Source organism: Fundulus heteroclitus, unplaced genomic scaffold, assembly GCF_011125445.2.
Source record: "Fundulus heteroclitus isolate FHET01 unplaced genomic scaffold, MU-UCD_Fhet_4.1 scaffold_46, whole genome shotgun sequence".
In the NCBI taxonomy this organism is placed as follows: Eukaryota; Metazoa; Chordata; class Actinopteri; order Cyprinodontiformes; family Fundulidae; genus Fundulus; species Fundulus heteroclitus.
In genome coordinates this window covers 124,348-139,473 of record NW_023396879.1, presented here as the reverse complement: position 1 = coordinate 139,473, position 15,126 = coordinate 124,348, and the positions used below count along the sequence as shown (strand labels likewise).

Here is a 15,126-nt window from a genome sequence, read left to right as displayed (position 1 = left end):
AAGCGTCAGAAGACACGGACCGTTCTTGGGTCCAGTTTCCAGAACCCTGTTCTGGTGTGAAACATAGAATCACTATTCTTCTCTTTTATAAGTAAAACTAATTTTGATTATGACCTAAAACAGAAGAAGTTTAGTGTTAAAAACTTTTTTCTTTTTCGTGTACAAATGATCCGGATTCAACAATTTTAACGTTGATTTTAACTAATTTATTAGTTCTATATAACCTGTAATTACTGATATTTATTGAACAGAACAGCTTTTATACCATTCGGCCTGTTACATCCTGCCATTTAAATTAAATGTTTAAAATCTGATTTATATTTGTACAACTCAAATCTTCCTTGAAACTTTTCCACTAATTTATGCCACTTCTTGGGTTTTAAAATCATTTTAACATGTTTTTATTTTTTAATGGTTGTATTTCTGCGTAGCTGCTGGTGTAAATGAACCATTAGAAACTTTAACTGAATTATTTAAAGCTACACTTGACTTCAGGCTCATTTAAATTTATTTCAACTATATGAATAGACAGAAACTCCAGCATGGAAACACTGCAAGCCTTACAGAGAAAGGCTTAAGGAGAGGCAGGTTGCATTGTGGGAAATGTAGGACTTCAAGTTTTCATGTATGAAACGGACACATTTTTTCTGGCTCGTCTTTGATGCAGTAGCATTTTTTTTATATAAAAATTTAGCATCAGAACATTTATTTCCGGACAGTTATTGATGTTTTTAACTTTGTGTGAGTAAATTATTATTTTTAATTGCATCTAATGACAAATTATCTGTAGATTAAAATAAGGTCATAAAAAGCAACTCTTCAACTGACTGAATCCATTAACCTCAGAAGCGCTAAATATGATGCAATGTTATTATTTTACAGCTGAAGACAGAAATCTGGAGGTTAAACATTTTATTATTTGGTACCATTGATCTGAAGAATACTGACTGAAACATGGCGCTATAAAACATTTAGAGATTTTATTCTGCTTCTAAAAATGAGGAACAAGGAGAAACTTTTAGAAACAGTTTTCAGGGTAAATTAAATAGGTCGACATCAGATTAACGCAGTTGTGCTGTTGCAGAATCAGCCGTTTAATAAAAGCTGACTCTGCTAAACGTCCATCAGTGCAGTCAGAGTTGGGAGAGAAGGAGCTGCCATGTTTCCGGACTTTTCTCCGCTCAGACCGTCTTCTCGGCGCTGGCCTGAGCGCCGGCGCCGGCGTTGGTGCACGTGGGCGCGCTGTACTTGGTGAGGACGGATTTAAACTGCTGCAGCGTGGCGTCGGTCCGGACGCCCGTCGGGTCGAAGTGAGTCCGGCTCACCCTGAAGCCGGCCTCCGTCAGGTACTGCAGGAACTTGTTCAGCCTGGGAATGCAAACACAGATCAGGGAGGAACCCAGGAGGCCGACAACAGCACTGGAGGAGCTGCGCTACTCCCTGGTTAGTTCTGGTTCTACGTGTTCTGAGACTGAAGCGAAACATCCAGCCGTGGCTATGGAGTGAATTTTGTTCCATTATTGTTGCAAACATCACGTTTTGTAAATGGAACTTTGAAAAAAAAAAAAACGCAATCCAGAAATTAAACTTAATTAAAAAAAACTGTTTTGAAGGTAACTTTGCTGTTTTCTCAGATTTTTTTCAAAATACATTTTTAAATTTATTTCTTTTCCAGGTTTTTGTGACTTACAGAGTTTTGCGAACTGCATTCCTTTCATATTGCGTCTTACAGATCATCGTCTCGGGGCGTTCCTCCGGGGCGAGGAGCGGAGACGCATTTCAATCGGCCTGCAGGGACGTCAGCAACGACGTTTTTATTGCTGCGCGTCAACAGCGAGAAGTGAAGAGAATCCGAAAAACGCAATTTGAAAGGAATGCAATTTGTAAAACTCGATATGAAAAAGAGAAATCTGAATTTTCCCCAAATTTCTGTTAACAAAACATGTTCTTTGCAACAATAATGGAAGAAGATTCCCTCCACACATGGCTACAATCACCCAGAACTTTGTAAGAGACGGCGCTGAGGTCCCATGAAACCAACCTGAGACATTTGGACAGAACTGCAAAAAAAGTTGCATTAAAAATTATTTAAAAAAAGGAATCATAAATTCGCTTTTTGTGTTCATTTTAATAAATTCTGCTTATGGGTCACTTTAGTTTATCTTAAGCTCTGTTTCTTGTTTCCAGTCGTGTTGTCTCCCTGGTATTTCCACCTTCCTTTGTGGTCATGCAACATTTCTCATGCCTGTGTAATTGCTGTGTGAGTGCGTGATCACTCACTTGGGCATGTTCATGCCTCGGATGCTGTGCCGGTGGATGCTGTAATAGAAGGGCGGATGTTCCAGAGACGCGTCGGCCTTTAGCTTTTTTACAACGTTCCCAGAATCCTCCCCGCTTTTCCTTTTCCCTGCAAGAAAAAAAAGGGGGAATACTTACATCTCCTTCTGCCGTAATGCATCCATAAAAGGAACTGATTAAAAGTCAGTAAAGTTTGCAGGAAAGCATTTTACCTTCAATTTTGCTACCTGGTCAATCAAGACAACACTGCCCCCTACAGGACATAATGTGAACCTACAACTGTTCAAATATGAAACCAATGGTCTTTTGCGTATTTTTTGGGATGTTAAACTTGTTTAAAGCTCAGAATACTAGTTTCTACAGCTGATCATCATCATTGTTCATCATCATTATTTTTTCATTGCAACTTTGTACCTTCCAATAAAATGTGTCCTCTGCATTTAACCCATCCTTCATGGAGCATTCTGGGCTAAGTGTCTTGCTCAGGGGCCCAGAGTGGCAGTCTGTGGGATTTGAACCGTGTAACTTGCAGCCTCCTCAGAACTCTAACCACCAGGCCACCACTCCCCCACCATTATGGGTCATTTAGTAATAATACAGGGCTTTGTCTGCATTTCCTGTGCAGGTAATTTGTAAAGAATGCGATGAATTGAAGAGATAAAGACAGAGCAGCTCACCCGCCTGATCAGCCGGACCTCCATCCTCTCCACTCTGTAACGTCTTGATAACGACTCCACACTCCACTGCAGCAGAAACCGAAGGTAAAGGGTTTTATCCAGCAGATATAACAGGCTGTGGGGTCAAAGCTGAGCCACTTACCCTGGTTGGTGAGCGCTGACGACCCGTGCACCAAAGACTTGAGGGTGGTGCATTCGGACTCGCAGATCAGGGTTTTGACGAGCGGCTGGATGTCGTCCATGCTGTGCTGCACGGCTGCAGAGAGCATCCTCCTCAGAAAGCCGGTGTTGAACAGAGCACCAGACCTGCAAACAGACGCACCACTGCTGTTGTTTCTACAAGCCAGCAAATAAAACATTCACTTCTCTGACGAATCAACTTTTTTTTTTATGGCCGTGCAATACGTAATTATTCTATGTAATAAAATATAATTTGATAAAAGGTTTTTAAAAAGTCACAACAACATATTTTAAGTTCAGCTGTCCAGAGATGCTGGTTTTAATTTGAGGAAATGTGTCTCTGAGGCTGATTCATGGCGTTTTTACCACAGAGGTCCCAGCTGCACTGCGGTTTTTCCAGGCAGACTTCCATGACAGTTACAGGGGAGTGTGTCTACAAGAAGAAGGCGTTAAAGCACAATTTATTATCCACTTAAAAGTCAAGCTTACTTCTAATACAACAATAAACTCATGCTGGGAAAAGTTTAAATGCTAATTTTCTACAAGATATGCTGCACTAAGCTAAATTCAGTTTAAATTTAAAAACGCTACATTAAGGCTGAGCTAAACAAGATTAAGATGCACCAAGATAAAAGAATCTGATGTAATCTAGGCTAAACTGTGGCAAGACAAAAAAAAATAAGATATTTAAAATATTTTATACTAAGCTACGCTAAGCCAATTTCCATAAACCATAAATAGATAACACTAAGTTATGCTATGCTAAAATAACAAGAAGCTAAAGCAGGCAATATTAGGAGCAACACTACCACATCCTAATAAATTTTCACCAAACAATGCTAAACAAAAGTTTGCCAAGAAGTCAGGTTAAAATATTAGATTAGATACAAAAAGACTGAGGCTAGGCATAAAAAAAGCTGAGCTACACAAACCTAAAATTATGTTAAATTTATGCTAATTAATCTGTTACGCAGTAATGCTAATCCACTGACCTAATTTATGCTATTATAGATATAACAAAACTAATCAATGATAAAAAAAATAATGAAGGAAATTAATTGTTTACCAAGATAAACATAAACTAGGATTAAGTAGGCAGTTACCCCTAAAAATGGACCATGTTTAAACCAGCTAGCAAGGCCATGCTATGCTATGCTAAATCTTATACAACTAATAAGTTAATCTTTTCAGTTAGGCTAAGATACAGTTTCAAACATTAAAATAAGCCAAAGTTTTGTTACCATAAATTAAACTAAAAAAAAAAAAATAAACTATACGATGACAAGCTAAGGTCACCAAAGCTAATTAGCTTAGCTAATCTGGAGCAGTCAGACTTAACTATTTTAAACAACACTAAGCTTAACAAAACTGTTTCACTGAGAGCAGTTTATCAGGAGAAATTAACCTAAGACACATAAATATCAACATGACATTGTTGTATAGAAGGTTTCTAACACCTTATGAAGCTTATTTTTGGTGTAATCAGTCTAATTTACTGTGAGAAGTTGCAGGACAGTGTTCACAGTCTAGTTCATGTCACCAACATGATCGCAGCTCACCGTCCGCCATGTTTCCCAGCTTCAGAAAGACTCTCTCCTCGCACCACTGGCAGTGGATCAGTTTGCGGAGCTTCTTGGTCGACTCGTCTGCCTGAGTCGGACCCCTGAGGACCCTCACCACCACCAGCACAAAGTGCTCCAGCGCCACCGCCAGCAGCACCTCGATCCCTTTGTTACAGCGTGCCGCCGCTCTGCAGAACGGCGCAGAAAAGGTTAAACTGTTCAAAGTCTTCAGAACAAAGAACCCAGGAAGAGAAGTTTTTATTTTTAAGACTAATCTTAAAACTTTCCTTTTTGACAAAGCTTATAGTTAGAGTGGCTCATGTTACCCTGAGCTATCTCTATAGTTGTGCTGTGATAGGCCTAGGCTGCTGGAGGACATCAGGGTCTAATTTTCTCACTCTACTGATTTCTACTGTTCTTCAGTCTACTGTTCTCCAGTTTTGCATTGTATTACATTGAAATGACTGTCGTCATTTCAGCTTTTAACTTTTTGCTCTCTCTCTTTTTCTTCATAGAAGGTACACCTGGTCTGGTGTTCTGTTAACTGTGACATCATCCAGAGAAGACGGCTCACCCGCTATTACCATCTAATGTAGAACAGATTACTAGATCAATGTGTGCTTCTGTGCTTTTTTGTTTCTCTTGTTGTGTCTCTGCTCTGTCTTCTGTAACCCCAGTCGGTCGAGGCAGATGACCGTTCATACTGAGCCCGGTTCTGCTGGAGGTTTTCCTTCCCGTTAATGGGGAGTTTTTCTTCCCACTGTCGCTTCATGCTTGCTCAGTATGAGGGATTGCAGCAAAGCCATGTACAATGCAGATGACTCTCCCTGTGGCTCTACGGTTCCCCAGGAGTGAATGCTGCTTGTCGGGACTTTGATGCAATCAACTGGTTTCCTTATATAGGACATTTTTGACCAATCTGTATAATCTGACCCAATCTGTATAATCTGATTGAACTTGATTTTGTAAAGTGCCTTGAGACGACATGTTTCATGATTTGGCGCTATACAAATAAAATTGAATTGAATAGAAGTCCTACCTGGCCACAGAGGCAACAACCATGCGCGCAGCCAGCTCCTTGTAGTACTCGGTGCGCACGATGTGGCAGCCGTAGTGACGCTGCGTGACGTTGGGCGACTTGGCGTAGAGCGAGCCCGTGTCCGTCGACGTCACAGAGATGATGCCCAGGTTTCGGATATTTCTGAAGGCAGCGTCCAGGTAGTTCACGGCCGTGCCGAATGGATCCAGGTGGCTGGAAGAGGCCAGGAACCAATTAATCTGATGACAGACCGACCCTTCAGGGCGAGTTTAAAGATAAACGCACATGTAGTCAAACGGCCGCAGATGCATGATGACGTTGGCGTCCATCTTGGCAACCTCCACCGTAGCAACGGGAGCCGCCTCCGCCTCACCGCACGCCTTCTCGGGCCCCCGCGGGCCTCGGGAGCCGCCATCGACGCGGATGTTGTTCAGCTCGCAGTTCTCTTTGATCATTTTGATGCACGTGTCGCTGATGTCGGTTATCGTCACTCTGACGGCGGTACGCAGGTGTTTGGCCCACTGCAGGCCCATGATGCCTGAAGAACAGCAGAACAGGCCCGGTTAGTCATCTTTAGTCCGGCCCAAGGATTTTAGAAGTCCTCCCTGACATTTCTACAGCTTGATCACAAACGAGGCAAAACTTCTGAAATGTCCAACTTTTCAGGTCCAGAGAGCCGTGAAAATGTTCTTGCTCTTTTAAAGATTTCTCTGTTTAATTTCTACCTCAGTTAAGCTCAGAGTTCACTGGACAATAATGGCCTCCATTGGAGAGCTCCAAGGCCAGAACCACTGCTTACCCAACAGAACACAAAGGCCCGTTTCACATTGTGACAACCTGCTTGTTGCTGGATAGATTTTTCTCTCACGGATCCTTTAAATATAAGCCAAATAATAAATAATACATCCACTTCTGTGCTCCTGCCCTGCCGACGTGTCACCTGAAGCTGATGACGTCACAGATACAAAATCTCCCGTAAGTTTTAGAATTATTCAAAAACCCAACATTAAGCAAAACTAATCACAGTGCTCATTTAAGAAGTTAAAATAAATGTAAATATATTTGTCCAGTGAAAGCAACAAAAGAAAACCTGTTCCTGCTTCTGCTGTGTGCCAGATTTCCATCTCCTGATCTGTAAGTCTATTTTTTTGTATGTTTTGTTTGTGGTGTTGTGATATTGCTGGTGTATTGTAGAATTTAAATTGTGTATGGGTTCTTATGTATTTTCTGTTTATTCACAGCTCTTGCTGTGGGGCAATTTGTGTTGAAGCCTGCCTACTTGGGAGGAAACAAGGACATTTTTGTTTTTTGTGGGGAAGGGATTTATGTTTATTTTTGAATGGACATTTAAAAAATACAAAAAAACTGACCAACTTCTGTTGTTGGTCTTATGTGTAAAACAATTGTTTGTCATTCATTGTACTTAAGGGTCTACACCTTGAAGTGTATGGTCCTTGTGTGAATGGTAAAAAAAACAAAAAAAATTAAAATCCTACTTGTCAGGAGGGATACCTGACTGACACCCCTATAGATATAAAAAACCCACCTACAAACCTAGAAAAATCAATCAAAACTGTCACAACATTTGCCAGAAAACGCCTTAAAGCGAACCTTTCTGGAAGGTTTATCTCCAGCTACACTTGGAGCCGAGCGTCAAACGCAGTCGTCATCCTGACAGTCAAACACGGCGGTGGAGGTGTGGTGGTCTGGGGCTTGTTTGCTGCTTCAGTATGGGGTTAGATAACTGTCAATATAAACGTGAGCGTAGGTCTCTGAATCCATAAATATAGGTCAATAAACGTGAATACATCAAAAATTTGTATTTGTTCCTGTTTGTCAACTCATACATAAACGTGTGACATCAGATGTTTCATCTATGAGAAAACAAGTTACAGATTTACGAGTACGAATCTACAGCTAATGGTGAAGCTATTACATACCCTACCAGTAGGTGGCGGTGATAACAGGGGCGGTTTTCTCTGTCTTCTTCTTGCTTAATGGTGGTTGGTTAAAAAAAAAAAAAAACATTCCACAGCATTACCGCCACCTACTGGTAAGGAGTAAAACAGCTTCTTCAGGGGTTGTAGATTTGTTCCAAAAAAAGTAAAAAACAAAGCAACTGGACTTGTTTTCTGTAGTTGAAGACGTTTTGCTTCCTCTCCAGGAAGCTTTCTCAATTCAAAAAGTCTGGAGTAATGATGAGTACCAAGCTTTATACTACTGCCAAACAAAGGCCTGTAATGGCTTAGATAATATGCAACTTCAACAGAAACAGGTCCACTCCTTAGTAATGGGCGGTCATTAAAGTAATCAATGCAGCAGATTGAGCCAAAACTGGTCCACTCCTCTGTAACGAGGAGTTGTTAGGGTTGTTGTTGGCCTGGCTTAACGGAACGATGTTTTGATCACCCATATGAGGTTGAGGATTGAGGTGATGATTGGCCAGAATTAATTCTATAGCTGTAATTCCGGCCAATCATCACGTCTTCAACTATGGAAAACAAGTCCAGTCGCTTTGTTTTTTACTTTTTTTGGAATGACCATGACCTGGATGACTGAGAATCTTCACCAGCGTTGTAGATTTGTACTCATAAATTTTAACTTGTAATGTTGCAAAGCTGTAACTCTGTAACTTGTATTCGTAACTTCTAGACTTTTTTAGACTTAAGACAACTTTATTTGTCATCCTGCATGCACAGAATGCGTACCGAACAAAATTTCCAAACCAGTATTCTCACAGATGAAACAGGTGATATCACACGCCATGGGTTAACAACCAGGAACAAATACAAATCTTAAAAAGTCTTCACATTTATCGACTTTAATTTTCATATTCACATACCTATGCTTGTGTTTGTATTGACAGTTATCTTACCCCATACTTCAGGACCGGGACAACTTCCTGTAACTAATTCTACCAGCAGTTCGTGATCTTGCTGCCAGAGATCCAAAAAACTACAATAAAAGGTTTGTGAGTGGCCTAACCAAAGTCTGGACCTTAATCTGCTGAGTCATGACCCTAAAACAGGTCGATACCACTGCGGGTCAGTACCGGGCCAGCAGGGACTGCTCTCACCTGTCGCTCCAAAAGCATCCAGACACTCGAGCGGGTTCCTCTCCTCGGCCAGAACCGCGAGGGAGCAGAACACCAGCTGCCTGAAACACAAACACGCAGCCTTAGCATCCGGAAACGGAGCCGGTTCCGCCCGGTTTCTGTGAGGCGCCTCTCCACCTGTTGGTCTTCATCTTGCGGTTGAAGTAGGTGTCGCTCTTCTGCGGGGTGGTGTGGTTCGGGAGGAGCTGCACGTTGGTTCCGAGCTCCTTCATGATCTCGTAGGCCTGACCCGACGGCGCTGAGGAAGAGAGAGACACATTTCAGGACGGGTCGCCTCGCTCGGGCCCGGCGGGCTCTGCCGATCGGCGGCGCTTCTCACCCGGCTCCTCGAACTGGACGTCTGAGCTCCCGGAGTAGCTGGCCTCCGTCTCGCCTTTGTTGACGTGGCGTTTCAGGTGGCTGATCATGTCGGTCTTTCTGGCGATGGTGACGGAGCAGACCACACAGTGGTAGTGGGCCATGTGCCTCCCCGACACCTGGAGGACCAAACCGGAGTCACCGCAGCTTCGTGTCAGAGATACAGTTTTGGTTTGCATGAGGGGGTAAAGCCTTAATTTATTTATGTTTAATGAATAAACATAAAACAGATTTATTTTATCATGAACTGGGGGAACAAGTTGGAGTTTATAGCTGATAACAGTTACATCTTAAAAAAAAGAATAACGTATAAAAAGTCAATATTTCAGCTTTTATATTTCTGGTAACTCTGATGATGATGTCCAGTAGTAAATAATAGAATAAAATTTAAAATTCTTATCTAACGTATAAAGCCCTTAATAATCAAGCTCCATCATATATCAGAGCTCTGATTACCCCGTATGTTCCTAACAGAGCACTTCGCTCTCAGACTGCAGGTCTGCTGGTGGTTCCTAGAGTCTCTAAAAGTAGAATGGGAGGCAGATCCTTTAGCTATCAGGCTCCTCTCCTGTGGAACCAGCTCCCAGTTTTGGTCCGTGAGGCAGACACCCCGTCTACTTTTAAGACTAATCTTAAAACTTTCCTTTGTGACAAAGCTTCTAGTCAGAGTGGCTCATGTTACCCTGAGCTACCTCTATAGTTATGCTGCTATAGGCTTAGGCTGCTGGAGGACATCAGGGTCTAATTCTCTCTCTCTGCTGAATTCTCCTACTGCTCTCCAATCTGCATTGCTTGTTGTTATTTCAGCTTTTAACTTTTTCTTCTCATTAATTTTTCTCTTCATAGAAGGTACACCTGGTCTGGTGTTCTGTTAGCTGTGACATCATCAGGGGAGGCAGATCATCCTCTATTATCATCTAACATAGAAAGTACTCCTGGGGGGGGGGGGGGGGGGGGGTGACCAGAGCCTGGAACTGGTCCATCCAGGTCTATAAAGGTTATGACCAGAACAGCCTCAGAACCAGCAGAACTGGACTCTCTCTTCAGGGCTGGTTCTGATGAATAAACTTCGAGACCAAAAGCAGAACCTTCACATTTATGCATCTATTTGACCCCGTATGTATATTTTTGACCCCACCTGAATTAGATAACTTCCAGTAAAAATCAAAATCTTGTTTTTAAAAGCCTGCAGCTGCATGTTGTCGCCTCATCCCTCCTGGAGAGAAGAGCATCTCCCACTGCCTCCATGGTGAGGATGGAAACCTCTGAGCAGAGCTGAGCCGTCTGTGATCAATGCAGCAACACCACCTGCAGGCAGGTTGGGGGTTTTCTGCCTCACCTGATCTCCACTCTGGCTGGGCTTCAGGTTTCTGCAGGACAGGTGGCAGATGCACATCCTGCTGCCTGAAAGGAGACGGAGGTCAACAGTCAGCATCACCTGCAGCAGCGGGGCTCCTCAGAGCGGTCAGGCGGCTCTGAGCTGACGGCTTCAGGACGGAGAAGCTCTGGGAAACCCTGCAGACACCAGGAGGAGACAGGCTGGTACCTTCAAACTCCACGTAGACCTTCCAGTGGAGGTTCTGCAGGTGGCGGCGCAGTTTGTGGCTGTAGCAAGCTTTAAATTTCTCCTCGGGACACAGAGGGCAGGACTTCCGCCCGGCTGGAGGGCAAAAACAAATCCAGAAGTCATCAGGGTTCATCTGCAAACATCTGGTTGCTTTCAGCTAGAGGCTTTTAAACGTCATCTACGTGTTTGGGTTGCAGGAGATGAACAAACAAGGAGCTGATTTTAGCATCTAGTAAAGGAAAGGTGATATATTAAAGAATTATTTTTGTTCTTTGACAATGTATTTTGGGAAAAACTGCTTAGTTTTAAACTAAGAGCAACATATATGCTTGTGCCTGCTATGTTGCTCACATAAAACTAAGAACAACATGTGTTAACTTCTTTTAACTTGTGGTGGGAACCTATGACAATGTGTTGTGGGAAAGACTGATTCTGTATTCCTTATTTTGCTTATATTTGCGCTATTATCTGAGTTTGCAATATTATTTTGCTTCACACACTGCTGAGATGCTGGGAACGGTTTTGTTTTGGAAACGGGACGAACAGCTCAGATGGGAGGGAGAAGTGGCCACTCTCGCTCCCATCTGATACATTGTTTATTAGTATAAAAAGAAGGGGACCGCCCTCAGTTGTTGAAGTCAGCCATGGGTTGTATGGACGCCCGGCGGCGTGGATTGCTCTCTAATCGGACTGACCGACTTCCCAGTCCTAACCATGGTAAGAGATGGAACAACACGCCTGTTTGAAAGTTTGCCAGGCTTTAAGTGCTTGCTACTTTGCGTGTGTGAAGTGCTTGCTGTTTTGTGTTGCTGTATTCTGTGGGGAATAATAAATGTGTGCCTTATATTCTAATAGAAACAGTGTTTGAGTCCTTATTTGTGTTTTCCAATCTCTTCTGATCCTGAAATAAACATTTCATAAAACAAAAGGTCTGAAGAAAGTTGACCTCTTTAATCATTTGTATGTAAATTCAGACCAAAGGTTCAGCATCCAATCAAATTACTTATTTCCTTCTTGTGCTTTTTTTTTTCCTACACAGAGAATAACAATAAGACGAAAGGCAGAGACGCTCCTGGGGAGCTGAACTCACCACCATTAAGGTCCACCAGCATCTCCAGGCCTTCCAGTTTGGTCTGGATGGAGATGTGTCTGTCTGCATGCAGGGGACACATCAAAACACTCCTTCAGTTCATGCATCTGCAACGTTTCCCGGTGAAATCCTGCTGAGTCGGCATAAAAACGCAGACGTCTGGCTGAATTACCGGAGGTTGTGGTTGAAGGTTTGTTGTCGCTGTCTGCCGCAGCTTCACTCTGCTCGGCGGCTTGGACCTCACCTGCAGCAGCTTCCTCACCTGTGGCTCCATCGCCTTCAAGGCCAGGAGAGAGAAATTCAAATCTGCATCAGTTTCAGTTTCTTTTTATCTGGTTTTTCTGCACTAAAAAATAAAAGCAGGAAACGGCTGAGAAGCGCAGGATCGTCGTGTGATCTGAATGAAACCGTCTCAGGGGACTGGACCCGCTTATTTTTAAATCACGACAAGGAACCAGATGCACTGCAAAAACAGAACTAAAAATAAGTAAAGATTTCTTGAAACAAGTGTGTTTGTCCTTGATTTGAGCAGATTATCTGCCAATGGAACGACTATTTTGACCCCTAAAATCAGATAACTAGACCTACTGCACTTGAAATAAGATGATGGAGATGATTTGTTCCTATTTTAAGTGCAGAAATCTTATTCCACTGGAAAATCATCGTATTTACCGGCTCACATCAAGGACAAACGCACTCATTTCAAGAAGATTTTAGTTATTTTTAGTTCCATGGAATGAAACATTTCTAAACCTTAAACACTTTAAATCCTGCCAGTGGATTACATTTATTTCTAAGGGAGACATCAGAGAAAGCATTTACTGCATGGCAAACATAAAGAAGCGTGCAGCACTACCCCTCCCCCACCTGTTGCTGTAAATTGCTGGTCAGCAGGGTTAATGATGGTTGTTTTACTTTAAGCTCGTCTGCAGACAGACGTATCTGGAGATGTTTCCCGTCAGTCATGGCGTGGAAACTAACAGCGCCACCTATCACATTCATTAGGCCGGCACCGTGGTACCACCACACATCCCTGGTTCTGATCCACCTTCTCCTCCGACACTTCTTCCTTCCACTCAACTTTCTATGACCGGGCCTGGATCCAGAACTCTGTGTCTTCTCCTTCTGGAGGGAGTCCAGGTCCGTCTCCTGGGCCTCTGGTACCGCCTGCCGACCCGACTGAGACCATCTAGAGGCTCCGGAGTCTCCAGTAATGAACATTTTCACTAAATTCAAATTTTATTTTACAATATTTACATTTTCTGGGACGCTGTAATTGTTTTTCATATCTGTAATCACTAGACATTAAGGTTTGAGACGTTGCTCTCCATGTGTAACATATGATTGGGCGACAGTGGAGAAGTTGCTAGGGAGGCCGTCCTGTAACCAGCGGGTTTGCCGGTTCAAACACCAGCTCTGAGCATCTCAGCCGTTGTGCCCTTGGGCAAGACAGCTCACCTTCCGATGTTTGGCAACTGCTTCGGTCTGCTAGAATATAGCTCACCACCGTCAGCGCTGACTGAATAGTGTGAAGCGCTGTGGGGTCGTCCAAAAAGCAACCGCAAACCATAAACGAATATTAAAATAAGAAAAATATATAAATATGACAGAAAACGATAAAAGATTAAAACACAATAAGATAGATGTATATACTGTATTGTCCCCACGGGGGAAATTTGTCTTGGATATGGTACACTAAACAAAGCTGCTTCAACAATTAAATACACTAAAAACAATAAAAATCATCTGAATAAAACAAGTAAACAGATATTGCTCGATAAAAGCTGATCCATAAAAGAGCGTTGACACTTTCCCACATACAAACCAGCAGAAAATACTCTATACCTGCTTTATTTAACAATCTGATTGATGAAGGGACATGAACCAGGGTTAAAGGCAAAGGTTAGCATGGGTTTAAAAAGCAGGAAGTGAAAAATCCTCTCTACTGCCCCAGAGTTTCACTTTCTAAAATAAGGAGGGATTATTTATTATAAAATAAAAAATAAGGAGGGATTAAACTAATAATAACCATCTATATTTCCCATTGCAACTTTGTTAACTCCAATAAAAATGTGTCTTCTGCTGCATCTAAGCCGTCTCTCAGGGAGCATTCTGGGGCTCAGAGTGGCAGTCTGTGGGATTTGAACCAAGGACCTTCCTGCCATCTCTTTTCCATTAGGAGTAAACAGTAATTTTAAACCGGATCAGGTTTACATGTTGTGTGACTCTGGTGTATTTTTAGTTTTAAAGTTTATGCAAACCAGAGAATATAAGCAGAAACGCAGCTTTCTTTATCAGGAAATATCCGCTCTTCTATTTCTAGCTGTTTTTTGCGTGTAAACTTGAAAAAGTGCGCACTTTTAGCGCAGCGGTGAGACCGCCTCCCGTCTTGTGTTAATAGTAATAATAATATTATTATTTAATCTGCAGCGGCTCTTTAGTCCTGCCAGACAGCAGCAGCACCGGTACCGGTACCTGCAGACCCATCTGCGGGCCCCGCTCTGCGGCTGCGCCTCCAGCCTTGTTGTTGTCTCTGTTTAGGCCCAGTGGCGGAGCTCCGCGCTGAGGCCCTCGTCCCGCTCTGCGCTTAAAACTCACATTCCCGTCATTTCACGGCGCCATGCGCACGGCGTCTAACGCGTGGATCCTAAGCGCACTTTACGCCGCAGAATGAACACTCGGGCGCAAACGTTGCGCCGTTTCACTCACGTTTAGCGCCTCCGTCCTCCTGGTGCTGCTGAGGAGCGCCCGCCTCTTTCAGCTCCGCCATTTCCAACTGCAGCAACAAGCAGGAAGCACTCTGACGTACGTACGTACGTACGCGCTGCGCGTACGATCCTGCGTAGCCGCGACGCAGGATCCTGCTGCAGGGTCCAAATAAAGAACGTCTGCCGCATCAAGCTCCCTTCTTAGATCAGCAGATTAGATGTTATTACAGCAAAGATATTATCTTCAGCATGTTTAAATATGGACTTTATCAGATAACGTTTTATTTTAACAAGTCCTTTTATTACACCAAGAATCAATTTGACCGGTTTCTAAACTGAGTTTCTGCATAATCTTAAAGCGCCACGTTCAATATTTCAGAGCAGGGGTCACCAACATGGGGCCCGCGGGCACCAAGTGGCCCCTGAGGACCACATGTGGTGGCCGGGAGCCTGTTCTAAAAACAGCACAATCCACCAGGGAGCTGCATCTAAAACTTTATTTTACTCCGTTACTCCTCTTGTTTAATCAAACT

At 43.0% G+C, this 15,126-nt stretch overlaps 1 protein-coding gene and 1 long non-coding RNA gene across 3 annotated transcripts; one reads left to right on the top strand and one right to left on the bottom strand.

Moving 5' to 3' along the window:
- Positions 1–895: 895 nt before the first annotated feature.
- On the bottom strand, positions 896–14,720 carry trmt1l (tRNA methyltransferase 1-like). Of its 2 annotated transcripts, none has more exons than XM_036131868.1 (16): positions 14,595–14,720; positions 12,058–12,162; positions 11,886–11,948; positions 10,775–10,888; positions 10,568–10,632; positions 9,191–9,347; positions 8,989–9,109; positions 8,833–8,912; positions 6,042–6,294; positions 5,757–5,969; positions 4,715–4,905; positions 3,522–3,588; positions 3,118–3,281; positions 2,976–3,041; positions 2,281–2,407; positions 896–1,368 (listed from the first exon to the last, which is right to left on the bottom strand). In XM_036131868.1, the coding sequence occupies exons 1-16, from the start codon at positions 14,653–14,655 to the stop codon at positions 1,182–1,184; spliced, it is 2,034 nt and encodes a 677-aa protein (XP_035987761.1). In that variant the 5' UTR covers positions 14,656–14,720; the 3' UTR covers positions 896–1,181. The 2 variants fall into 2 exon arrangements, with proteins under 2 accessions (XP_035987761.1, XP_035987762.1); XM_036131869.1 differs by lacking the exon at positions 14,595–14,720 and adding an exon at positions 14,361–14,384.
- On the top strand, positions 6,579–7,056 carry LOC105921113. Its single transcript, XR_001165454.3, has 3 exons — positions 6,579–6,731; positions 6,827–6,890; positions 6,998–7,056. It is a non-coding gene; the product is annotated as an uncharacterized LOC105921113 (long non-coding RNA).
- Positions 14,721–15,126: the final 406 nt, after the last annotated feature.